General features: G+C 39.9%; 1 protein-coding gene across 4 annotated transcripts in view; it reads right to left on the reverse strand.

Moving 5' to 3' along the window:
• Positions 1 to 4,525: 4,525 nt before the first annotated feature.
• Positions 4,526 to 27,581, reverse strand: part of arhgef39 (Rho guanine nucleotide exchange factor (GEF) 39) — a 62,574-nt gene continuing 39,518 nt past the window's right edge. For 3 of the 4 annotated variants that reach the window (XM_058986362.1, XM_058986361.1, XM_058986359.1), the window contains 4 exons: positions 13,158 to 13,246; positions 10,348 to 10,498; positions 8,496 to 8,617; positions 4,526 to 6,233 (listed from right to left, as the gene is read on the reverse strand). In XM_058986362.1, coding sequence (XP_058842345.1) covers positions 6,188 to 6,233; positions 8,496 to 8,617; positions 10,348 to 10,498; positions 13,158 to 13,246 — 408 coding nt within the window. In that variant the 3' untranslated portion in view covers positions 4,526 to 6,187. The remainder of the gene's footprint in view (positions 6,234 to 8,495; positions 8,618 to 10,347; positions 10,499 to 13,157; positions 13,247 to 27,581) is intronic. The other variant, XM_034032749.3, reaches the window with a different exon arrangement.

Below are 27,581 nucleotides of genomic sequence, written 5' to 3' on the forward strand. Positions count from 1 at the left end.
TACAGGATTAAATGCAGTAAAATAGGGGGCAGATAAGAGCAAAATAAAGCACATTTACATGAAGGGTGATAGTGTCCCAGGATACAAACAGAGGAGTTCTACAGGTGCTCTTTGAAGAGGTGAGTCTTAAGGAGGCGCCGGAATGTGGTCAGGGACTGGGCAGTCCTGACATCTGTAGGAAGGTCATTCCACCACTGCGGAGCAAGGGTGGAGAAGGAGTGGGCTCTGGAGGCAGGGGAGCGTAGCGGAGGTAGAGCTAGTCTTCTAGTGCAGGTGGAGCGGAGAGGTCGAGTGGGGGTGTAGGGAGAGATGAGGGTCTGGAGGTAGCTGGGTGCAGTCTGGTCAAGGCATCTGTAGGCTAGTACAAGAGTCTTGAACTGGATGCGAGCGGTGATCGGGAGCCAGTGGAGCGAGCGGAGTAGTGGAGTAGCGTGGGCGAAGCGAGGCAGAGAGAACACCAGGCGGGCAGCAGAGTTCTGGATGAGCTGGAGCGGATGGGTGGCGGACGCAGGGAGGCCAGCCAGGAGGGAGTTGCAGTAGTCTAGGCGGGAGAGTATCAGGGCCTGGACCAGGAGCTGGGTAGCATAGTTGGTGAGGAAGGGTCGGATTCTTCGGATGTTGCTCAGGAAGAATCGGCAAGTGCGTGCCAGAGTGGAGATGTGCTGGGAATAAGAGAGGCAGGGGTCCAGGGTGACTCCAAGGTTCTTAGCGGAGGAAGAGGGAGAGAGTGTGGTAGATTCCAGAGGAACAGAGATAGAGAGATCAGAGGAGGGGGAGGAGGAGGGAAAGAAAAGGAGGTCAGATTTAGAGAGGTTGAGTTTGAGGTGATGCGAGTGCATCCAGGAGGAAATAGCAGACAGACAGGTAGAGATACGGGAGGAGATGGTGGAGTCAGAGGTGGGGAAGGAGAGGAAAATCTGAGCATCATCAGCATAGAAATGGTATGAGAAACCATAGGATGCGATGAGGGGGCCCAGGGAGTGGGTGTAGAGAGAGAACAGGAGAGGACCCAAGACTGACCCTTGGGGGACTCCAGTTAAGAGAGGGTGAGGTGTGGAGATTGCTCCACGCCAGGTTACCTGGTAAGTGCGGTTGGAGAGGTAGGAGGAGAACCAGGCCAGAGCAGTGCCAGAGATCCCCAGGTCAGCAAGAGATGATAGTAGAATAGAGTGATCAACAGTGTCAAAGGCAGCAGAGAGGTCGAGGAGAATTAGGAAAGAGAAGAGAGAGGCAGCTCGGGCACACTTAAGTGAGTTGGTGACAGACAGGAGGGCGGTTTCAGTGGAGTGAGCAGAGCGGAAGCCAGATTGGAGAGGGTCAAGCAGAGAGTGGTTGGACAGGAAAGCAGAGAGCTGGCGGTGTACAGTCCGCTCGAGGGTTTTGGAGAGGAAGGGTAGGAGGGAGACAGGACGGTAGCTCTGGAGGGAGGTGGGGTCGAGGGATAGATCTTTTGGTTTGGTTTAGGTTTAGGTTTTTTGAGGAGGGGGAGTGATAGAGGCATTTTTGAAGGCAGAGGGATAACCATGTTATCCCGAAGGTGATTGGCTACTCTTGTAATTACGCTGCATTACTGTAAAATGACCAGCCCTAAGCAGAAAATGTGTTGTTCCTTTACATTTACAGTGTTTCATGTTAGATTTCGAAATGTCACATTTTTCACTTTTTGTCATTTTTTTCATTAGTATAAGCGGTATGTAATTCAATATGTTAACATAACATTTTTATTATTCAGCAGGTTTCATTTGACTTTATGAAGCAAAATGTGTTAATTCTATAGGGTGATGCAAAACTTTTACATTTTAATATGGATATCTCTAAATATATGTATATAAATGTTTATATATATATATATATATATATATATATATATATATATATATATATATATACTGCTGTGCAAAAGTCTTAAACATGTTGCATTTTTCTACTCTGATGCATTATAAGCATCAACAATTTAATCAAAGCCTCCAGTAGTGTTTTCTACTATTATAACAACCTTGACTTGCATAAAGAAGGAAAAACATTGAGTGAAATATCTCGATTTTCAAGGCAAGGTATGGTATCTGAAGCATAATCAACAAGTACAGAGAAACATCATCTTTAATTGACAAACCCAGGACTGGATGACCCAAAAAGCTGTCTAACAAGGATATCCTTAAGGAATAGAAAGAAGACATGCATTGAACTGACAACAGAAGTGGCAGAAAGCACAGGTGTCATTGTCCATCCATCAACAGTACAAAGGTCACTCTTGAAATCAGGACTTAAAGGATGTGTTGCAGTAAGAATACTTCTGTTAAGAAAGGGGAACAAGACTAAAAGGCTAAAATGTGCACAGGAACACAGAAATTGGACTATGGAACAATGGTTAAAGGTGCTTTGGACAGTTTTACATTTCAAATATGTCACAACGCCCCGAGGCGTCTGTATATTCGACGTATACGGACACCCTGTCAGGCCTTATTGCATACATACTCCATCCACCGCAAGTGATATGTTGGATATATCGGCAACATGCAAAACAGAGCCGGTTTCCTGGTTTCTCTAGACTAGTCTGCTGATTGTTGTAGCAGAACATCTCATTTTCCGGTCAACTTCTCTCACAGACAGGCCGTCTTCAATCATGCCGATAGCAACCAGGCGATCTTCATTACTCAAGTGGGGCATGGTCGTAGTTTTCACTGTTCTTGCATTATTAAAATCATGTCTTTTCGAATGGCTATTTATACAGATTCTTAAATCGACTCATTTTGGCAATTTTAATTCAACTCAAACACCAAACACTGAGCACCTGCCGGTTTTATGAAATCACATGACTTGAGCTCAGTATTTTGTTCTCAAGGAACAATACTACTCAAACAATCAACAAACCTATCTGCTCACTATTTAAAATGTAAATGACATTATGTATGTTCCCAATGAGCTACTGATGTAAAACTCAGACTGTTGCCTTTTCATTGTGCATCACTATATATAAACACGTTTGAGAATATATTTTTTAATACACAGAAAGATATATGTACTTAAATTATAAAAATATACTGCATGTTTCCCTGGTCTATTCAATGCAGGATATTTTAAATATATATTAAAATATATGTGGTGTAATACTTTGGAATAATATATTACCATCTTACAAAACATACTGAATAAAATGTATTTTCTGATATATTCTTTCAAAATATAGTGGATTAAAATATATTTCAATACATATGCAATATGTAATTTTTTCATAAGGGGTAAAGCCTGTCCCCTCAGGGGGCCATGGTTCAAATCCCGTCAGCCGATGGAGTTTCCAGTTCACCCAAGCTGTCCTCAACACACACAAAGTCTATACAGATGGAGATGAAGGGTACTTTGCTGGAATCCATTTTTGAATGACTGCAGAAGGACTTTGAGTCGGGTAAGTAGTGTCGGCTGCTTGACTTCACGCTGATGTTTTTATTGCTCAGCAGCAATTTTCTTTTTCTTTCTTAACAAACTTGCAATTTAAAAATGTGCATGTACAAGATGGAGAACGCAATTATTGACATAAGAAAATACAAAAACAGTTCCAGGGACTTATAAAAACAAATAGACTGCATGAAACAAGAGGAAAGTTGCTACATTAAAGGGAGAACACATACATCTATATAACCATGCATGTGTAAATACACAAACATACCTATATATACACACACATACAAGATCGTATGTATGCAAAGATCCACGCAATATTTGTTTAATAGAATAAACTGTCTTGGCTAATGTTGTAATATTATTTACAGCATGAATATAAACAGCGGTTTCTTTTTTAAAGGATACATGTGGACGGTACTGATGGAAGCACTTCGCTCTGATGTATAAAGAACTTCGCTCATAAAATAATGATATTGACAGAAAAATGTGCTTTTACCAAAAAAGCATATTGCAGTGTAGCCTGACCTGTAAATAATGTATGTTCATTCTTGGTTTTATTTGATGCTGTAAAAACACATCTAGTAAAACCACCTAAGCTGCACAATCAGCTGCTGTTCAGAGGCAGAACCTCCTGATCAGCAGACTGGCATGCAGTCTCTTCAGTAACAAGTTAGTTCAGATTTCCTTTCACAAAAAATAAAAATAAAAAAACTACACTATCGATTACAAGCAGCTCACAAAATCTTAGCCTTGCCGTCTTCTGTAAACCAGATTTCAGAAAGAGTTGCATTATTGCGCCTTCATTTAACATGAAATAAAGTTTTATTAATCATCACCATCATCATCACAATGAAAAATTATACAATTAAGTTGACATTTGTACTACTGGCTCCATCTAGTGGACTACTGTAGGAATTGCAGTTATAATAGCTGTATAGTAAAACTCCTTTCAAGCAGAGTGAATGGAAATCAATCCCCTCCTTGCTGTGTTTTACATATGTACAAGTATAGATAAATGAATGGAAGGATTAGGACAGTTTAAAGGACACACTTTTTTTCAGAGACATTCTTCATGTTCTGAACTAAAAGCGAGTGTCGGACCAAAAAAAACCACACACAGCCAGGATTTACTTTCCTTCAGTAGTTATTTTTAATTAAGTTATGAAAAAGAAATCAGTGAAATTTGAGTATTGTAACAGATTTGTTTGTTTAAAAAATACTTACGCATGTAATAACTGCATGGCAAAAAGAAATGTAAAATAAACAAAATGACATTCTGTATCTCCTTTGGATAACAGACTTCTGTCTGTTCCCGGTATCTCCACTATAGAGCTAAGCTGTCTGTAGAGGACACTTTTACTTGGTTACTGCGTTGTGAACTTACAAAGGTAAGACTGTATTCAGACACTGTATTAAACTAACATAATACAGTCATGTGCATGAGCATAAGATAATGATTTAAAATGCTTAATAGAACTTATCAATTAATTACTGGTGTGCAATATAATTAGGATTCCTGTTTTTCTTATTCATTTCTTTAGTTTACAATGTGTGTGATAACTTGTAACCTTAAACCATTTAAATAAATAAAGTCTACTTTCATATGTTTTATAAAAGTGTATAAATAAACCATGTTAAACAGACACAAGTTCCACAAATCCAGTTTTATACATCAGACGAAGACCTGTTTGGCTTTTACATCTGCTAAAACAAAATCAGTGAAACAACTTCATTGTTAAATCAACAAAATAGAAGCATCGATTTATACACTTAAAAAAAAAAAGCACTTTTAAAAGCCAGTTCAAGTAAATCAAGTAGTTGCAGTCGGATTTAATAGACTAGAATTGGATATGTTCAAGCCCCTGAATGAGAATAACTTTTTTGTCCTGTGTTTGTTATCAGAGCGTTTCATGTTCTTAAATTGTTGTGCATCATGGTCTCTGTTCTTGTGAATATCTGGCATGTTTAATAAAGTCACCAGCATGTTTATGTTTGGGGTGGTCTTCTGTGCAAGCCTGAGCAAGGTGACATTTCTACAACAAAGCCAGTATAAAAAGGATCACGTGTGCAACGGTAATATCTTCCCCCTGGAAACAGTCACATTTTCCATTGCAAATCTTTAACAAACTCACTGTTTCACAGGGGAATAAATATTGATGCATCATTTTAATAGCATGGGCTGTTAAACATATAACGAATCTTATGCAAATTCTGACGGTATAAAGTAATAAAATGTAGCATTTTCATGATGCTTATATTGATATATATATAAAAAAAATGAAAGCGTATTATTTCCGAAGTTACGGATTAAACCTAAGAAGCATTTAAGACCCAAACATTTAGAAAGGACCCCCCTTTAAATAAATCTGAACATGTCAAAATCATAATGAGATTTAAACCTGTTCACAATTCCAGCTGGTAAATAAAACCATGGCAAGGGGAAACAGAATCTAGATGCCTTTAAGAGAAAAATGCATGTAAGGAAATGGACTTTAAACTGACTGGTCATACTGGTTTCAAGAGATTGCCAGTCTCTACCAGTCCAAGCTCTGGATATTACTGCAATTTCCAAATGGGTTCATTCTTGCGAAGAATAAAAATAAACATTTTCAGAAAAAAAAAAAAAAACACACACACATTCATAAGATTGCACTAAAATAGTAATAATACACTTAAAATCATTTTTCATTGCATCACACTGTATGTGTTAAAACCCATAGCCCTGTGTGGCCCCTGGCCCTCGATCAGCAGTGAGTTCAGGATCCCCTCCTCGTTCCCGGAGCCCTGCTTATAAGATTGTGCAGCTGGAAGCGGTTGGCTGGGGTTCCTGAGGGCTGAGAGGAGAAGCAGGTTGTTTAGAACACTCTTCTGTCACTCCATTCGTTTGTTGTAACTCTGCAGCACAGGGATATTATTTCCACAGAAATATTGCAAACTTCTAGCGCTGCTGGGGAACAGTTTAATAGACGAGTGTGTAACGTGTAAAGCACAATCTGAATGAATATTTGATGGTTGTCATTTATGGTATACATTTCATCACGCTTATTTCCCACTATCAATTTTTGACTATGACAATTCTGTTTAAAATACACAAATTATTGAATATGAAAAATGATTCACTGCAAAATTTTTAAAACAGCAACATCTGGCTGATGCTTTTTAAACATATTATTTCCAGTGTGGTATTTAGTGAGTGCAGCAAGCAAGTGAAATGCAATGTTGTGTAAAGTGTTGAATTGAAAAGACATGCAGGATGTTTACAATAAACATTTGATGAATGCAGCACATGGAACTGTAATTACAGATACTTTCCCAAATATTTAAAAAATGACAGGGATGGAAATAAGACTGCATTGTGGTTTCACCCATTCCAGTTTTTAATACAAGCTTGATTAGCCTCAATGTACAGTTAGCAAGCTGAGGCGTGTCTTATTAAACTCGTGGGATTCTTATTTCCATCTCTGATTTTATTAAAAATTATAGACAAACAATTGGGATGCAGTGTCAATGTAATTGTTTTTTTTTCTAATGCTGGAATCCTGTACAAGCTTGCTGATACGTACAGTGGTTTGCAGAAGTATTCACCCCCCTGCAAAGTTTTCACATTTTCTTGGCACCTAAGCGTACTCCACGATGCTTTCAAATTAGACTTTACATGTAGAATCTACACAAACTACTCCACATTGATGAAGTTAAAAAATGCACATAGAATATTAATAAGTAAGATTTACAGAGAAAAACAGATTAATCTCAGTTGCATAAGTAATCAACAACCCCTTTGCTACTACAGCCCTAAATCAGCTCAGGTGCAAATGATTTGTTTGAAAGGTCACACAATTAGTGAAATTGTTTCAGCCTGTGTGTACTCAAAGTGGTTTAACTTGTAGATAATTTCCCTCAGGTTTATAAAGACTTTCAAGCTGCAACTCACATAGTGATCCAAATAAGCAACCATGAAGACCAAGGTGCTTTCGAAACAAGTCAGGCATAAAGTGATAGAGAGGCACAGAGCAGGAGAAGGGTACAAGAAAAGGCGCTGATTATCCCTCTCAGCACAGTGAAGTCCATCATTAAGAAGTGGAAGATGCGTCATACCACCCAGACACTACCCAGATCAGGTCGCCCTCCCAAACTGAGCAGCCGGGCAAGCAGGAAACTGGATGGGGATGTCACTCTGAAGCCAACAATGACCTTGAGAGATCTGCAAAGTTCTGTGTCCGAGATGGGAGTCAGTGTTTACACATCAACAATAAGTTGGTCCCTACACAAAGCTGGACTGTATGGGTAGGTGGCAAGAAAGAAGCCATTACTAAAAAAGCTTCATCTTAAAGCATGTGGTCAGACGACACAAACATTTTCGGTCAGAACTTGAAGCATTACGTCTGGCACAAGCCCAACACTGCACATCACCCAGTTAACACCATCCCAACTGTCAAGCATGGTGGTGGCAGCATCATGTTATGGGGATGCTTCTCTTCAGCAGGGACTGGGAAGCTTGTCAGGATAATTTTCCCATGAAGAATGGGCAAAAATGTCACCATCCTACTGTGCAAAGCTAGTAGAGACCTATCCAAAAAGACTCATAGCAGTAATTGCTGCAAAAGGTGCTTCTACCAAGTACTGACTTAAGGGGCTGAATACTTATACAACCAGTAAATTTCATTTTGTACATTTTCTTTGCACGTTTTGCTGACATTTAACCTCCTCCTCATATAACAGTGTTCAGTTTAACCACTAGAGCTTTGAATAAAAAAAGTTTGTTTGAAAAACTGTGCATATATTATTTGTAATTCAACAAAATGTGACATTATTGGTTGGGGGTGAATACTTCTGCAAACCACTGTAACAAAATATATAAAATACAACCCCTATGTATATGTGGAACTCAAGTTCTACCTTGACTTTTAAACACTAGAACTTCGACACTTAGTAATATAAGCACACAGTCTGAGCCAGGCCTGGTCACGGCATTGTGGGTTACAAGAATGTCTTATGTTTCTATTCCAACACAAACCCAGGCCTGTCAATTAGCAGGTTGATAAATGTTTAATCCTCGCTCGCTGATCGCTGTGACCTACAGATCGGCTGCGCGGTACCTTTCTGCCAGGCGGATTCTCTTTGAAGAGACGGCTTGGCTCTCGGGAAGCGAGAGCTGGGAGTCGGGGTGAGCGGCATGTTCCCTCTCCTCTCCCTCTCCCTGGGAACACAAACAAAGAGGCTGGATTGAGATGCAGTGCGGTCCGTCTCCCCCGCTCCACTCCGTGGAATCTTTTGAGATGTTTGGGGTTGAAAACAGACCCCTGCCTGCCTGCCTGCCTGTCAGCTGCTTCCAGGAACGCTCACTCACACACTCCCCAAGGAAATGATGCAACACCAAAGGTCAATGCTATTGTGGAAGTGCATCAGTGTACAGCTATGGCAAAAAGTTGTGCATCACTCTATAGAATTAACTAATTTTACTTCATAGGGTCGAATGAAAGCTACTGAATAATGTTGGGTTAACACATTGAATTAAATACCGCTTTGTAGTTCACCATATACTTAAAGGAAAAATGACATTTCGAAATACTGTACTACTATTATGGCTTCCTGTAGACTTTTTTTTACAGAGAATTATAAATGCATGGAATAGCCTACCAGGTGAAGTTGTAGGATATAAAACACTGGTAGCATTTTAAAAAAAAGATTGTGCTTTTAAATTAGTTCCTTGATGGGCTGAATGGCCTTTTCTCATTCCCTTACATGTTTAAACCCACACTGTAGGGGTAGATCATATATTGTAGTGCTGGGATGAACATGGTTTCCTCGTGTTCAATAATCCTTTCGTAATTTAAGGAAATCTTGAAAAGGAATCTAATTTTAAATAAGCTGGAAAACTAAAGTAAATTGTAATAATAAACCTGATAGGAAGAAGAGAAAGGCTCTTCTGTACAATAGATAGTGTTACTTATTACAGATGTCACTGATGTATTGGTTTCCTTTGCACAATAACGTTTTGATGCAGTCATTTATAAATCGTGTCATACAAACGGTTATGAACATGATCAGTTTTTAACACGTTACCAGTGTCTATATTCACACTTGCTAGTTCAGTTACATTACCTGTTTGTTTCCTCAAATCACAACAGAATAGCACTGGAATCTATGCAATAAATATTCATCAATGTCAACAACAAGCCTGTGTGTCTGCATACCTGAACTGCACAGGAAGCCACTTAAAAAGCCCAGTCTGCACATCTAAATGCCCATCAGCATTTCTGAACAGGTTCAAAGAGCGTGTGATTGAGCAGAGGTAGCAAGATTCCTGTAACACACATCTCTGTGATTGCTGAATGCAATTGAGTAGTGGGAGGGGGGAGGTACTTTCACTGCCATGCTTCCCTCTTTCAGCTCAGTGCACACCTCTTTACATACTCTCCACTCCCTAGTTTCTTATCGGTTTTATTTTTTACAGAATAGCGTTTCTATCTTAGCTTTCCTATTTTTCAATCAAAACTGCTTTCTTTTAAAGTAATGGTTTATTGCTGTGTGTGTGTGGGGGGGGGATAGGTTTATAGTGCTTGCGGGGTCAAAAAAAAGAGTCTCCATAAGGAAGGAAAGTCTGACAAAACCTACCTTATGAGGACACAGGCCAAGTCCTTGTAGTGTTTAAACAGATATTAAACAGTCATTATTGTTTTTTAAGACAAACTAAAAGTGGGAAAATATTTTGTTTGTTGTTGACTTTCACCCTGTGTGGAGTTTTGTTTGACTGGAGTTAGGAATAGTAAATACAAATATAATAAGAGTCAATGCAAAGTCCTCATAAACACTATAAACAAAAGTAAGTGTGTGTGTGTGTGTGTGTGTGTGTGTGTGTGTGTGAAGTGCTTGGGGGTCCTTGTCATGAAAGGCACTATAGCAATGTGAATTGCTGTTATTGTGGATCCCGTGTGGCTGCTCTCTTACCAGGTTCCTCTTCCTACCGCTTGGAGCTCCAGGAGCAGAGGCAGCAGCTGTCTCCCCGTTCCCCGAGCAGGAGGCCTCTTCAGTGGGGCGCAGAGGTCTCCGGGTCAGGGGGTCCTTCTTGTGCACCACTGCGCTCCGGGATTTCAACTGCCTGGGGAAACAGAGCGGAAACACAGGCTATAGAGTGAGTGTGAGGTTGTAGATCCATGCTGAATAGAGTAGAGGCTGCAGGCTGGAGAGTGACTGCACTACCCTTAGCAGAGTGTCCGAGTACAGAGCCATTAACTCTGCTAAGGGGAGTAGTTTATATTAGATTAGAGGCTGCAGGCTGGAGCAGATACTGCACTACCCTTAGCAAAGCTCACTGCAGTCAATTAAAAAATGCACTTTGAATTCCAGTGAATTGTTCTTATTTATCTATAAAGAAAAGTGTTAATATTTAACCCACTTTGTATTTTTCTGTATTAGAAATGTTCAGAACGGTGCCCTGGTGTTTTGTCTAGTTATTGGAAGTTGTTTTAGACTAGTGGTGCTAGTTTCACAGTCCCAGGACTTGCCCTGATCTTGGGATCATACCTAAAGTAACCTGCAGGTAAGACAGACCCAGAGGAGTGCCTTAAGAGTTTTACAGCAAGCACACTGAAGAAGACACAAGCTGTAACGTCCGTCTGCTTGATTTAGGTTCCGCAGTTTTATTATTCAGGTTATTTGGGTGCAAAGATCTTAATGAATCTGTGTCAGGTGATATAATCTATAGGACATGCCAGTGGGAATGTACAGGGGATTCAACACAGGTACAGTGTGTAAACATTTTGACAAAGATTAAACATTTATATTATAAGCACCTCCTGCAAGGAACACACAGGATCATCGGTTTTAACATGTACAGTACAGTCAAATGAAAAATTATTTTATTAGTGCGTTTGTATTATTATTGGAAACACTTTGCATTAAGTGTCTAATTACTGTATATTTGCATACAAGTTACTGAGTAAATACATGTGTACTTAAACATAATTACAAGCTCTAAACCTAACCCTTTTCTGATACAATTGTGTACTCGCACATACTGTGTACATTTTAAAACTTTTTTTTTGACAGCGTGAAGTTCACAGCTGTAGAAATCTATAGATATAAAATCAAAACAGAAAGAATGTGCTGAAACCCACAGTAGAATAATTACAATAATAAAATAATTTATCAAACGAAGCTGCATTTAAACAACAATAAGAGCTCCCGGCCTCTTAAGTGACTTCGGGAGAGATGATATTAAGATCAAAGCTGATCTCAAAATCGCTCTGCTAAAAGGAAAAGAAGTCCCAGTAAACAGGTCTGCTCCCTCCGTCCTCCCTCCACTTCAAGAACAAAAAGAAATCGCTTTGGAAATGAGAAGCGTTTCATGTTTGCCCTTCCCCTTTCCCACTTCAGCCTCAATACATTCAAAGTGCCACGAGGTTAAAAAGAAACAATTATGCATGCCAATAAGCGAGAAATAAGGACGAATATGTATCATTAAAAGAAAGGAGCGAGTCGTTTCATTTCAACAGCAGTAGCAGTGTCACTTCTAAAAAACTATATCAAAGTGATGGCTGGGGTTAGCGGACAAGGAGAAATTATTATGTAAAAAAGCACCATATGTTAAAAGGATGTAGGTGTACAGAGGAGATCTTTTCATTTTATTATTGGGCCATCTGGTCCCTACAGCCTGTCTGTGTGCCAGTGTGTGTGTCTGTCTCTGAGTGTGTGTGTCTTTGTGTGAGTCCGTGTTAGTGAGCGTGTCTCTCTGTGTCTGTGTCTCTATGTGTGTCTGTGTTAGTGTGTTAGACGGGGGGGGGGGGGGGGTGTTATATTGTTTACATTCTGTTAAGGGGGGGGGGGATTGATATTATGTGTTAACATTAGATTTTATGTACCATTTGTGTTGACATGCTTTGGCAACATTGGATCACTCCTGTCATGCTAATAAAGCCAGTTTGAATTTGAGTGTGTCTCTCTGTGAGTGTCAGTAAACATGGCTGTATCTGTGAGCGTGTCTCTCTATGTGTGTGTCTCTGAGTCTGTGTCAGTAAGCATGTCTATGTGTGTGTGTGTGTGTCTGTGTTAGTGAGCATATCTCTCTGAGTGTGTGTTAGTAAGCGTGGCTGTCTGTGAGCGTGTCTCTATGTGTGTCTCAATAAGCATGTCTATGTGTGTGTGTCTCTGTGTGTGTCAGTAAGCATGTCTGTGTGTCTGTGTCTGGGTTAGTGAGCGTGTCTATGTGTGTGTGTGTGTGTGTGTGTGTGTCTGTGAGTGTGTGTCAGTAAGCGTGTATGTGTGTGCACCTGTGTGTGTGTGAGTGTGTGTCTCTCTCTCTCTCTCTATCTCTATCTCAGTGTCGGACCCTGCACTGACCCTGTCAGCCGCTCTACAGCAGGGTGACCTGCACTGATCCTGTCAGCTGCTCTACAGCAGGGTGACCCCGGTAATGACCACCCTGAAGCCTCAGAGCTGGCCAGGGCTGCATGATTAAACTTTTAACAACATCCCCTGTGCGAGGAAAGGGCAAGGTGAAAACGCGGCCGCACCGTCAAGGTGTCTGTATAATCAACTCATTAGCAAAGCTAGTAAACCTGCACAGTCTGTGGAGCTTTTAATGAGCGAGATCGGCTGACCCTGGTAATAATAACCGGGCCTGCCCCCCTTCTGGGATTCAATTAAGGCACAGACTGTCATATGTTTGGCCTGGCTGATCAATGAATCCATTCCCACTTTTGTCTTGTCTGCGCAAGGTCAGTGGCGCTGCCTCGCAAGGACAGTTAAGACTTGCTTACCTCGTGGCAGACGACAGGCTCCGGTACCAGTCATTAATGTCCTCCTGGTCACTTGACATCAGCAGAAGTTTCTCCCTCTCGAAGGTTAACTGAAAGAGAAGACAGAGCCGGAGAGTGAGGATCCTATAAGCCGAAAAATAAAAAAAACCACACATACCCAAACTAAACAGACTGGCTTCCGTCCCAGTAAAGCACATTATTAATCTTCTTCTCTTTAATTATCTGTCACACAAGCTGCCTCTTTTTGTCTGTTTTGTTCCAGCTGCACTGGTGGTGTGGGTACTGTGTGTGGCTCTGTGAACAACATCTAAGGAACCTGGTTTTATAAGCAAATGTTCAGAGAGGAAGAGAACAATTGGAACAGAATAAAACATAGTTGCAGGAGGTAATATACAGCTATGGCCAAATGTTTTGCATCACCCTATAGAATGAACTAATACTGCTTCATAAAGTTGAATGGAACCTGCTAGTTTTCCATATAATAAAAACAGGAAAATTGAAAAATGTGACATTTTGAAATCTAACATGAAATACTGTACTAGTATTACGGCTTCCGGTAGACTTTTGGGATCATTTTGTAGTTTCTTTGTTTACATGATGTTAAACTATGCTAATAGTTTTTATTTTATTATTAAGGACACACACAGGCAAGGACACACACAGTCTGCAATATAAACTGTAAGAGGCAACTACACTTCACTGTTTTAATATAGTTAAACATCTATTACCAGGTGGACTACTAGGGGTTATTACTTACATCAAGAGCTCTATCCAGCTCACCCTGGAATGCCCTAACAGTGCAAGGAGCAGGTGAATCTGTCAGGTGTAAAGCAAGTTTGTTCCAGCAGGGGTTGCTATGCTTTTAGAAATGCATTGGCGCTTGCTGAGCACACAGTGAAACTAGCTGGAGAGAGCCGGCGAGGCATTACAACAGCTGCAGCAGAACAAGCGTGCAGGTTTATTAGCAAAGTCACCTGCTGTGTGTTTAAGGTGATCTTAATGATGAGACCTTTCCTGGAAAAACATGGCAGCCATGTGAATCACTTGTCAGCAGCACAGCATGTCAGTCACTGGCTGTACATCCTCCGAGCTAGGAGTGTGGAAACAGATCACCAATCACCTGCATTTAAAAACACTGTTTCACTCGGACAGTCCGCTGGACAGGTGCATTCATATAGCCCCAGATTCTCTCAATAGCTTGTGAAGAACATCCTGTGCAGGTTTCATAAAAATTGGAGAAGCAGTTCCGTGGTTTCGATTTCCATTCCACCCCACCCCCCGTTTACACATTAGATGCTCTTGTTTGAAACTCGGCATCAAAATAAAACTTGAGACAAATCTTCAGACAGGTGCACAAGTCACTGGTCGTGCCGAGTACTTTCTTCCGTTTTACTCAAGATTCCCCTGCTTCACTTGCAGCAGCAGGGGGTTATAACACATTTAAGCTCAGAAACTGCTATGCAATAGGACTTATTCCCATCCTTGCACAGATAGTCAAAGTTGGACAATCTACTGAAGGGACCAGCGAGGAAGGCAATGGGAGAGATGAAAATTGTATTTATTTTTTTGGTTAGTACCCCTTTATTAAAGTTGTATTTAAAAATGATATAAATGACTTATTCACAAATTAAGAATTATAAACTTTTAAAAATGCTTCCAAAAAGATTTTGTTTAAATGTGTTACGAGAAGAATATAGTTTAAATGCATTTCTTCGTTGGCTTGGGGAAAACAATAATCTAATAAATGAGAACGAATTCAAACCTACAGCCACAAGACATCACTTTAGGAACGAGTTATGAATATACTATAGGTGGAGGGAAAGTGATCTAGAGCAAATTAATTGAAGTCTTTAAAATCTTAAAAGGAGAAAAGTAGGTAACCATGACCTACATCCACAGCACATATTATAGATCTTAATAAATGCCTGTGAAAAGTTTAATCAAATTCAGGCAAGCACTTTTGAAGACATAGATTTCAATAGCTGAAAAAGTATATCAAAGTTAACCCCAGCTAATACTTTAAACATAGAACAGAAACCAGGGCCAGCGGGCACAGCTGGAAGTGGAGACAGAGGGAAGCTTCTTTACAGAGTGGGGAGGGTATGGAATGGGTAGCATCACAGATTCTTTACACAGAGTGGGGAGGGTATGGAATGGGTAGCATCACAGATTCTTTACACAGAGTGGGGAGGGTATGGAATGGGTTGAATCACAGATTCTTTACACAGAGTGGGGAGGGTATGGAATGGGTAGCATCACAGATTCTTTACACAGAGTGGGGAGGGTATGGAATGGGTAGCATCACAGATTCTTTACACAGAGTGGGGAGGGTATGGAATGGGTAGTGTTCCGCGTCTCCAGTTTATACCAAATTTTACAGGAAAATTACAGGATTTTTTTATATTTTTTTTATTAACTGGACGTTGGTTTTTACTATTGTATTGACTCCAAAATTGTAATAAGCAACCCTACACTGTATCCTAGGATATAGCAGACGTTTAGACGTCAGAGGATCAAATAACATTAAAAACGTGGTTCTCTGCCACTTCGCAAACACATTATCATCTGATTATGTTGGCCAATCAAAGTCTGATTATTGTGGCAATTGCTGGGCATAGTAACTACTAGCTTTATCAAAAACTAAATTGAAATGCTTACACGAAAATATAATAATTTTAGTGGACGAGGAATGGGGAGAAAATGTAAATCATTTTATGAATATTCAAAAGAAAATGAATGTTTCGAAGTATACAAAAAGCAAAAATAGCAGAAGTGGGTCAGATGAGGCAGAGGATGCACAGCGCAGCAAATACTGCTGCATTGAGGTACATGTTCACACTGACAATAAAAGAACATACTGAAAAATAAGTGACACATTAAACTAAAACAAGAAAGTGAACTAAGACAAGCAATCCATGTATGCAGCTTTTACATGCACTTTAATAAAAAGAAAGCTTTGCTGGACAGCCACTGTTTATTGAGAGAGGTATGTATTGGTGACTTTGTGCGACAGTACTGTCTGTCCATCAGCTAAAACACTGCCTAACACTGACAATCTTAATTGTAAATATTTGACAGAAAATGGTGATGCTTTAGTTGGTAAACTTATGGAATGCATTGATGGAAATGTCCAGTGTGATTTTTGACGCGTCTCTTGATGGCTTGCACTGTCCAGTTCTGTCAATTTTCTATTCTTTTTATGATTTCAAGGTGAATAAACCTGGCTTATTTTGTGCTGATGTCATGTTCATACTTTCCTCAGATACAATTTCCGTCAGCAGTGATTGCCCAAACGTTTGCAAAGTACCAGCTAACTCTGGAAAATGTGGCTTCGACTTGCACAGACTCTGGATTCATCATACATGCAAGGGGACATTATTAATCAGAAACCAGAACTACACATCATATTCCACATGTAAAGTGTGTATACTGTGATTTTTTCCCCCACGATTTTACAGATGTTTCAAATAAAAACTATTTTTTACCGATTTCATCCCTATTTTAATATATGTAAAATATATATTTTTTTTTTAAAGATAAAAACTGAAAATGCAGAACACTAGGAATGGATTATATCACTGATTCTTTACACAGAGTGAGGAGGGTATGGAATGGCTTGCATCACTGAAGTTTAAATCACTGGAATCCAAGACTTGACAATGTTTTGAGATCAATCATCTCCTAGGAGCCGGGCGAGCATTGATGGGCTAACGTTCTGTTCTAATTAGTGCAGCAGTAATTAGCAATAATATAATAAATCCACTTTTATATTAGGTTAGTAGCAATGATCTATCTATGACATGACTGATTCACACACACAACGCTTTTAAGATCCCTGTGAAACGTGTTGTTTTTGAGAAGCTTGTAAAACCCCTTTTCAGAGGGAATTCATAAAACAGGAATAAACTGCAACTACAGCTTTTGTGTTTCATAACATAAGGGTGTAATGATTCATTGTGAATCGATAAATCGTGATACTTTCTTTACATGATATAGCATTGTGACAGAGCGAATTAATCCTAGTCAACAATATCCCTCCCGACCTGTGAGGGCGCGGTATAACAGTGTGCTTCGTGCTGGATGGTTTGGCAGTTCATTCCAGGGTCAGTCGGAAGCCAGCCATCCAGGAAGGGGGCGGAGTCATAATGCCCGAAGTCGCCCTAATGTGGTACGTGAAGTGTCAGTCGTGGATTGGAGGAGACGTGATTGAACTAGCTATCGCAAGGGGCGTGACTGAAGGTATAACAGGGAATGTGACGATGTAATCTGTTCCTTCGTTATAGTTACTGAAAGGACCCGTTTGGGAAACGGAAGTAACTAATTACCGTGAGTGTTAAGTGTTTTGTTTGTTTCTAACTGTCTGTGCTTGTCATTATAGAAGGCTAACCTCCGGGAGCTGTTGCTAAACCGCCAGCAAATAAACTCGGACTCCACTTCACCATTGCACACAAATAAACTTGTAAATCACCACTTTGGACTTGTGTCTGTTGTGTGTGTGTGTGTGTCTTGTTTAGTCTATTATTATTTTGGGACTGAACCCCGTGGTTTGCCTGAGCGATACACATCGTTGTGTAGAGTCAGGTATTATTATTTGTTAGCAAATAGAGTCTTGTATCTATCATTCCTGAGCACCGCATCACCACTGCACCTGTGCACTACAAAGCACTTTGCCACAAGCATATAATAATAGAGGTATGTATTGTTTGTATCATAATACAAGACCAAAAGCACAGCACAGCTCCTTGTAGATCACTGAATGGTTCTTGAATAAAGAACAGGTGTTCTCTACAGTTGGTATGGATACATACTCTCCTGATCTCATTTAAATATTATCTTTTAACAAAATGGTCCAGCATTAAATGACTATTTGATCTTATTACGCATCTGTGGCGGAGTGTCCTGCCCCTATATATATATTTGTATTATTATTTGTATTTTTGTTTGCGGTGCAGATCAAAGCGCAGCGTATTTGTTATTGTTTTTATAATTTAAAAACCATGTGGGGATGCGTGACTGATCAGCTAGTGGTTTGTTTAGCTAGCTGACAGTCACGCATCCTTATTAAACACGTGCAGACAGTGACCATCTCCCGAGTTAATTCATTGATTAATTGTTGCTAATCGGGAGATGGTCACTGTATATAAACCTGCAGCTCTCTACCCTCAGGCGACCTGTACATCATGATATGTATTGCATTGTGAGATCAGTGTATCGCTACACCACTACGGGCCAAGCAGTTTGCTGCATTATATTTTGATATCACATTTACGCATCCCTTAGTTAGTTTAGAAGTACATACAGTGAGGGTCCTTGGTGTTGATTGGGCTAATTTACCATGCCAAGTAAAGAAACAGCTGCTTGGATTTGCAATGATTGCTGATTTTTCTTAGACTCTGTGGAGCACACCAATTCACACAAACCCAAGCAGCACATTGAATGGTAAATCAGCCCAATCGACACCATGGACCCTCACTGTGGAGAGATGATCTGAATAATACAAAAACTTGTTTATGCAGCTCTATCCCACACTGTTTAGATCAAGTGAATGGACTTGTGTGTACTACTGTCTACTTAAAAAACTGAGAGCGTCGTTTTTTTCAATACACCTGTTGATTTCAAGAGCTCCCCCTGCGAATTATTCGCAGGACACAAAGAAACACAAAAAGCTTTTTTGTTTTTAAACTTAAAAAGGAAAAGTACATCTTTGCATGTTTTATCCCTCACGCGTTGTTCTCGAGCTTTGGAGAGAGAGAGAGAGAGAGAGAGAAAAAACAAAACCGTCATTCCTTTAACCGACTTTCCTTGACATTAGAGGACTTTATCCCAGGCTCACCTGTGTCAAATGAGAAAACAGGAGCGTCAACCCAAACAATAGGTTTTCTATTCCTGAATAATTACAACAGGAGCCTGTTAGGAGGGATTAAAATTAGAGGAGAACATATTAAATGACCTTTTCCATTTCCCATTTGCCTGTGAAAACAGCTAGGTTATGAATGCCATATCAGTAATGTTTAATCTTACAAAGACTGCCAGCAGAATTTTAATGATTTAAAAAAAAAAAAAAAAAAAAAATTAAAAAAACAGGCAGCGGTCACTAACATATCCCTATTTAAAAAAAAAAAAAAAAAAAGAAAAAACCCTCAAAAAATGTAATGGATTAAGATTTCAAATGTACGATCATGAAAAGTATTATGTAATTATGAAGTTCACTGAGCAGGCCAAGTGAAACGGTTGATAATCTTAGTTACTCGCCACATGAGAATGCTTCAGATTTATGCACAAATAGATTTCGTTCCTGCTGCAACACAGTAATTAAGAATTTGTCAGGGAAATTTGACCCTCTGGGGTAGAAATTACTTTGTAAAATAGCAGTGGTGGAGCCCCTGCCTCCTTTCTTCACATAATTTCACTTGATTATTTATACATCAAAGCCAGCCTACACTGTGGTATAATATTTAAGTAGCAGGGGGACATTAGCGTGTGAAGCATCAAGTGATGGAAGATGGCAAAAAAAAAAATTCTTCCAAATATGCGTGAGAAAATGGAGGGAATTTTCATATTTCGTTTTGCATATAAATTGGTGGCTAGATTGTGGCCGTGAGTTTCATTGCTGTCAAATTTAATTTTTCTTTAATTCTTCAGGCCCCAGATGGGAACGGTTCTCGGATGCAAAGGTAGCGTCTCAGATCAATAATGTGTCTTTATGAGAAATTACCCTTAATGTTATTGAGTATGCATGGCGCTCTATAGGATAACAAGGCAATGAAATGCCATCTTAGTCAGTAGATAATGCTAACTTCCTAAATCAAAGTGGTGACAGGCCTGAAGAATATGTATTTACTGGCAGGCAGGCAGGAAAGAATTGCTAACCTAATCTGATAAGCAGCTGAAAGCTTTTAAACATCTGAAACATTAGCATACATTCTAGTAAATATTATGCTAACTCCTGTGCATTCTGTGCGCCCCTCAGCACTTTATTTTTCCATTTCGCAGAGGAGTGACAAGCAAGGGTTTCCTTCTATCTCGTGTTCTCATTTTCTTACAAGTCCGCTTGTCGTTGGCGGTTGATCTCTCTCGTTTTCACTTTGACCCATGCTTGACCCAACCCGACACGTTTAAAAGGGGCTATTTGATTTCCTTGCCTCATTTACTTCTTGCGTTAGACAAAAGGATCCTTCCTCAGTCAGCATGCTCCACGTAGGAACGATCTCAGAGTGGGAAGACTATTGTTTGTAACATAGGAAGAGAGTCAGTCAACAAGCTTTAAACCAAAGTGCAATTTGCAAACTTTTTTTTTGTGAAAAAAATTATATATATTTTCAACATTTTCACCTTTTGTTGCCTTATAGCCTGGAATTTAAATGCATTAAAACAGTTTTTTTTCAATGATCTACACATCCTACCCCACAACTTCCAAGTAAAAAAAATATTCTAGAAATTTGTAGAAAATTAATTAAAAATAAAAACTGAAATAGCTTGGTTGGATAAGTGTCCACCCCCCTTGTAATAGCAATCCTAAATTAGCTCAGGTGTAACCAATCACCTTCAAAATCACACACCAAGTTAAGTGGCCTCCACCTGTGTTAAATTGTAATGATTTGCATGATTTCAGGATAAATTCAGCAGTTCCCGTAGGTTCCCTCTGCTGGGTAGTGCATTTCAAAGCAAACACTCAACCATGAGCACCAAGGCGCTTATAAAAGAACTCTGGGACAAAGTTGTTGAAAGGCACAGATCAGGGGATGGTTATAAAAAAATATCAAAAGGCCTTGAATATCCCTTGGAGCACGGTCAAGACGATTATTAGGAAGTGGAAGGTGTATGGCACCACCATGACCCTGCCTAGATCAGGCCGTCCCTCCAAACTGGATGACTGAGCAAGAAGGAGACTGATCAGAGAGGCTACCAAGAGGTCAATGGCAACTTTGCAAGAGCTACAGACTTTTATGGCCAAGACTGGTCAAAGTGTGCATGTGACAACAATATACCAAGCACTCCACAAATCTTGCCTGTATTTTACTCAAGAAAGACCACCTTGAATCCTGTTTGAATAATGAAAAAACACTCCGGAGATTCTGTAGCCATGTGGCAAAAAGTTTTGTGGTCTGACGAAACTAAAATGGAACTTGTTGGCCTAAATTCAAAGCGTTATGTTTGGCACAAACCCAACACAGCGCATTACCCAAAGAACACCATCCCTACTGTGAAGCATGGTGGTGGCAGCATCATGTTATGGGGATGTTTCTCATCGGCAGGGACTGGGGCACTTGTCAGGATAGAAGGGAAAATGAATGGAGCAATGTGCAGTGAAGTCCTTGAGGAAAACCTGTTGCCCACTGCAAGAAAGCTGAAAGTGGGACGGAAGTTCACCTTTCAGCATGACAACGATCCAAAGCACACAGCCAAAGCTAAACTGGAGTGGCTAAGGAACAAAAAGGTAAATGTCCTTGAGTGGCCCAGTCAGAGCCCCGACCTAAATCCAATCAAATTTGTGGCATGACTTGAAGATTGCTGTCCATCAACACTCCCCAAGGAACTTGACACAGCTTGAACAGTTTTGTAAAGAAGAATGGTCAAATATTGCCAAATCTAGGTGTGCAAAGTTGGTAGAGACCTATCCCAACAGACTCACAGCTATAATTGCTGCCAAAGGTGCTTCCACCAAGAATTAACTCAGGGGGGTGGAGACTTATCCAATTATGATCTTTCAGTTCAGTATTTTTAATATATAATCTTGTTCTCAATAAAAACTTCTTTCCCCTTAACAGTGTGGAGTATGGTGTGTAGATAAGTGGAAAAAATCCTCATTTAAATGCATGAAACTCTGAGGCACTGACACAACAAAATGTGAAAAAAGTTCAAGGGGGAATAGACTTTCTATAGGCACTGTGTATATACAGACGTGCTCAAATTTGTTGGTACCCTTACAACTCATTGAAATAATGCTTCATTCCTCCTGAAAAGTGATGTAATTAAAAGCTATTTTATCATGTATACTTGCATGCCTTTGGTATGTCATAGAATAAAGCAAAGAAGCTGTGAAAAGAGATAAATTATTGTTTATTCTACAAAGATATTCTAAAATGGCCTGGACACATTTGTTGGTACCCCTTAGAAAAGATAATAAATAATTGGATTATAGTGATATTTCAAACTAATTAGTTTCTTTAATTAGTATCACACATGTCTCCAATCTTGTAATCAGTCATTCAGCCTATTTAAATGGAGAAAAGTAGTCACTGTGCTGTTTGGTATCATTGTGTGCTCCACACTGAACATGGACCAGAGAAAGCAAAGGAGAGAGTTGTCTGAGGAGATCAGAAAGAAAATAATAGACAAGCATGGTAAAGGAAAAGGCTACAAGACCATCTCCAAGCAGCCTGATGTTCCTGTGACAACAGTTGCAAATATTAAGAAGTTTAAGGTCCATGGAACTGTAGCCAACCTCCCTGGGCGCGGCCGCAAGAGGAAAATCGACCCCAGAGTGAACAGAAGGATAGTGCGAATGGTAGAAAAAGAACCAAGGATAACTGCCAAAGAGATACAAGCTGAACTCCAAGGTGAAGGTACGTCAGTTTCTGATCGCACCATCCGTCGCTTTTTGAGCGAAAGTGGGCTCTATGGAAGAAGACCCAGGAGGACTCCACTTTTGAAAGAAAAACATAAAAAAGCCAGACTGGAATTTGCTAAAATGCATATTGACAAGCCACAATCCTTCTGGGAGAATGTCCTTTGGACAGATGCGTCAAAACTGGAGCTTTTTGGCAAGTCACATCAGCTCTATGTTCACAGACGAAAAAATGAAGCTTTCAAAGAAAAGAACACCATACCTACAGTGAAACATGGAGGAGGCTTGGTTATGTTTTGGGGCTGCTTTGCTGCGCCTGGCACAGGGTGCCTTGAATCTGTGCAGGGCACAATGAAATCTCAAGACTATCAAGGCATTCTGGAGCGAAAAGTACTGCCCAGTGTCAGAAAGCTCTGTCTCAGTCGCAGGTCATGGGTCCTCCAACAGGATAATGACCCAAAACACACAGCTAAAAGCACCCAAGAATGGATAAGAACAAAACATTGGACTATTCTGAAGTGGCCTTCTATGAGTCCTGATCTGAATCCTATCGAACATCTATGGAAAGAGCTGAAACTTGCAGTCTGGAGAAGGCACCCATCAAACCTGAGACAGCTGGAGCAGTTTGCTCAGGAAGAGTGGGCCAAACTACCTGTTAACAGGTTCAGAAGTCTCATTGAGAGCTACAGAAAACGTTTGATTGCAGTGATTGCCTCTAAAGGTTGTGCAACAAAATAATAGGTTAGCGGTCCCATCATTTTTGTCCATGCCATTTTCATTTGTTTTCTTATTTACAATATTATGTTGAATAAAAAATCAAAAGCAAAGTCTGATTTCTATTAAATATGGAATAAACAATGGTGGATGCCAATTGTCAGTTTCAAGTTATTTCAGAGAAAATTGTGCATTCTTCGTTTTTTGTGGAGGGGTACCAACAAATTTGAGCACGTCTGTATATATATAATTTTAAACTTGAATTTTCAAATGCTTAAATTAACCTTCTCAATAGTTTGTACACACTTATTTTACTCTCACAAAATTGTGCCAATTGTGTTTTGATGTAAATGCCTTGATAAACCTAGCCCATCATGTCTGGATATACCTAGCCCGTCAGGTCTTGATAAACCTAGCCCGTCAGGTCTGGATATACCTAGCCCATCATGTCTGGATATACTTAGCCCATCATGTCTGGATATACCTAGCCCATCATGTCTGGATATACCTAGCCCGTCAGGACTGGATATACCTAGCCCATCATGTCTGGATATACCTAGCCCATCAGGTCTTGATATACCTAGCCCATAGTGTCTGGTACCTAGCCCATCATGTCTTGATATACCTAGCCCGTCAGGTCTTGATATACCTAGACCATCAGGTCTGGATATACCTAGCCCATAGTGCCTGGTACCTAGCCCGTCAGGTCTTGATATACCTAGCTCATAGTGCCTGGTACCTAGCCCGTCAGGTCTTGATATACCTAGCCCATAGTGTCTGGTACCTAGCCCATCATGTCTGGATATACCTAGCCCATAGTGCCTGGTACCTAGCCCGTCAGGTCTTGATATACCTAGCCCATAGTGCCTGGTACCTAGCCCATCATGTCTTGATATACCTAGCCCATAGTGTCTGGTACCTAGCCCATCATGTCTGGATATACCTAGCCCATAGTGCCTGGTACCTAGCCCGTCATGTCTTGATATACCTAGCCCATAGTGCTTGGTACCTAGCCCATCATGTCTTGATATACCTAGCCCATAGTGTCTGGTACCTAGCCCATCATGTCTTGATATACCTAGCCCATAGTGTCTGGTCCCTTGCCTGTGTCCTACACTACCCTTCCAGCCTCCTGGATGCCAGCGCTCTGTGGGGATGGTTTGCAGCTCCCTCCTTGGTTTCACTCAGACAGCACTTCTGATTAGAGGCATCCTTCACAAGAGAGGGGTCTTTATGCAAATCTGCTGACACCGCTGAGGGATCACGAGCAGAGAGTGATATGTTCCTTAATGGTGAAATGAATATTCACTTTTATTTATATTACAACCATCCTTCATGTCCCGTGGGGCACTCGCTGAATCAAGTGAGAAACATAAATCATATACCTTCCATTCAATCCATTCCCACTTTCTACAAATCAAATATTACAACTTTTTCTTTTTGCCTGGGTATCACTGTGATTGATGTTTATACTTTTTTAAAATCATGTTTTTAAGGTTGAGGCGATGCATCATATAATTTGAACACTATCAATAGTCAAGCCTGTGCATCGTTTCTGTGTAAAAGTTAAGCAAGAAAGTTTTTTTTTTTTTTTTTTTTTTTTAAATCGGCAATAATTTAGTGGATTTCAGTGCAGTTTGCCCCGTTCGCCTCAGGTCTGAAGTAAAGTTCAGCCTATGTGACAAATGTCAGGGATACTCCAGTAACACCACTAATTTGCATGACCATTTAATGAGATGGGACCCTACAAAACTCCAAACAAAACCTGACAGTGATAAAAATAAACATGTAGACACCAGTTAAAGCGTTGAAATTAAATACGTTTAAAAAATCTGTTTATTTGCTTCACAGCCATATTGTTTGTGGTCAATAAAGCAATTAAGAATAATTGTTGTTTTTGTTTTTATTGTAGACCTAGTTTTTGTACAGTAGTTCAAATTAACATTACAGTTAAAATGTAAGGTTGTAGTTTATGCATACCCTATAAGTTAGCATTGAAGTATGTAAAGTATTTACTGAAAGTACACATGACTTCAAAGCAATGTTGCATTTTACTCAGTGTCCAAATTGGAGAGTAAATCAATCAGCGCTCCAGATAAGACCCCAAGTCTTATCTGGAGCGCTGACTGAGAGGATCATAAAATACAGTTGTGTACCAAGTATGAAGCCAGTATCTCAAAGCGTGAGTTTGGCGAGGTCATCAAGAATCAGTCACATGACCACTGTACAGCAGCCACCTCAGGTCAAAGGTCAAAGTGAAGGGTGCCACTGAACTTGACAGTGAAGTAAAGCTTGGTTTTTAATTAAAAAAAATAATTGAAATCCTTGCTTACTGTAAATATGAAGTGGGCATCTGAAATGGTTTATTACATTTTTGGTTTATGAGATTCGTCTGCTTTGTAATTTGATGGAGCATTTATTAATTTTCTCTTTAAACTATATTATGATAACTTACTCTAGTTTTGTCAACCACAAAAAAGTTAGATCTAAACGTAATGCATCAAATTATATAAATACTGCTTCTGATTTTTTCAAAGAAAAATTAATTTGGTACTGAACGGGTTAATAAATGCCACCTTCCCTACATAAAGAATTAGATTTTTACCTATAGAATCATGCTTCAGTTTCTGAGAAAGCCCATTTCTGCTACAACCCTGTCAGTCACAGTTTAAGTTAAACTAAACAATGACACAGTTACTTGCTAGCTAATTATTTGCAATTGTGAAATGCATATATGTGTGTAGCCCTGCGTGTGTATGCCTACAGTCACAGGGGAGCAGGGGTACATTTGAATATGTTTGATTTGCAATTGCAGTTGGAAGAGACAGTTCAAATGATACTTAATTACCATAAAATATGATTTCCATTTCATATGCAAACTGGGGCGCAAATTAACTTTTTGGATTCCAAAAGTCAGCGAGACTGATTTATTGTTAATTTGCAATCATGATTAATTTATTGTTTTTTTCAGCTGTTTGAAAAACAAAAAAATAAAAAATAAACAAAAAGTTTAAAGATAATAGTTGGGTAACACTTTGCATTAAGTAAATACATGTGCCTAGTTGCATTACTATGCATAGTTACAAGCTACAGGTAGTGGACAAAAAAATGGAAACACCTGGGTAAATGAGGGACACCAAGTATATTGAAAGCAAGGGCTTCCACACAGGTGTGGCTCATGCGTTAATTAAGCAAATAACATCCCAGCATGCTTACGGTCACGTATAAAAATGCTGGACAGGCCTGGTTGCCTATAATTATGGCTAACATGGCTGCAGGAGGAGACCTCAGTGACTTTGAAAGAGGGGTGATTGTTGGGGAGCGTTTGGCAGGTGCTTCAGTGACCAAGACAGCTCAACTTGCTGATGTTTCACGAGCAACGGTGTCCAAGGTGATGGAACTCTGAGGGAAAGACATCATTAGCAAAGGGCAACAGTGGGCAGAAGCGCATATTCCAGGATCGTGATATCCCTGCATTAATTTGAAGTGCAAGGCAAAACAGGCGACCAACTGCAGGTCAATTGACTGCAAATTTTAACCTGGGGCGCGAGCAGCCAGTTTCATCAAAAACAGTCCGCCGAGAACTCCACAGAGCGGGATACCATTGTGGCCCAACGCCCTATTAAGTGACTTTACATTGGTGTTTCCATTTTTTTGTCCACTACCTGTACTTAATGTGTAAATCTTTTTGCATGATATATAGAAGTAAACAAATGTATCAGAAAAGGGTTAGGTTTAGAGTTAGGGTTAGTGTAATATCATGCAAAAAAGTACACACTTAAGTACATTGTAACTATGCATAATAACATTAAGTAACTACTATATAAATACATAGTAATTCGAGACACTTAATGCAGAGTTACCAACAGTTGACAGAAGGGCTGTAACCCATGTTTTCTTTTAATTAATGTGCTAATTTCACAACAAGAAAAGAGGCCTTTCCCACACCTTTACAACTGAGTACCAATAACCCGGGGCGCTGACATTCTCACTGCCATACCAAGGCTGTAAACTGACAATGACATAATATGTAAACTAGCAAACCCAACCGATTCGTCATACAAGTGACCTTTCTGCAGACCTAACTTAAGAGCTACCGCTGTGCGAAACTGGGATATGTATTTCTTTGTCGAGTTTTATCA

This window comes from Acipenser ruthenus, chromosome 14 (genome assembly GCF_902713425.1).
Source record: "Acipenser ruthenus chromosome 14, fAciRut3.2 maternal haplotype, whole genome shotgun sequence".
Taxonomy (NCBI): domain Eukaryota; kingdom Metazoa; phylum Chordata; class Actinopteri; order Acipenseriformes; family Acipenseridae; genus Acipenser; species Acipenser ruthenus.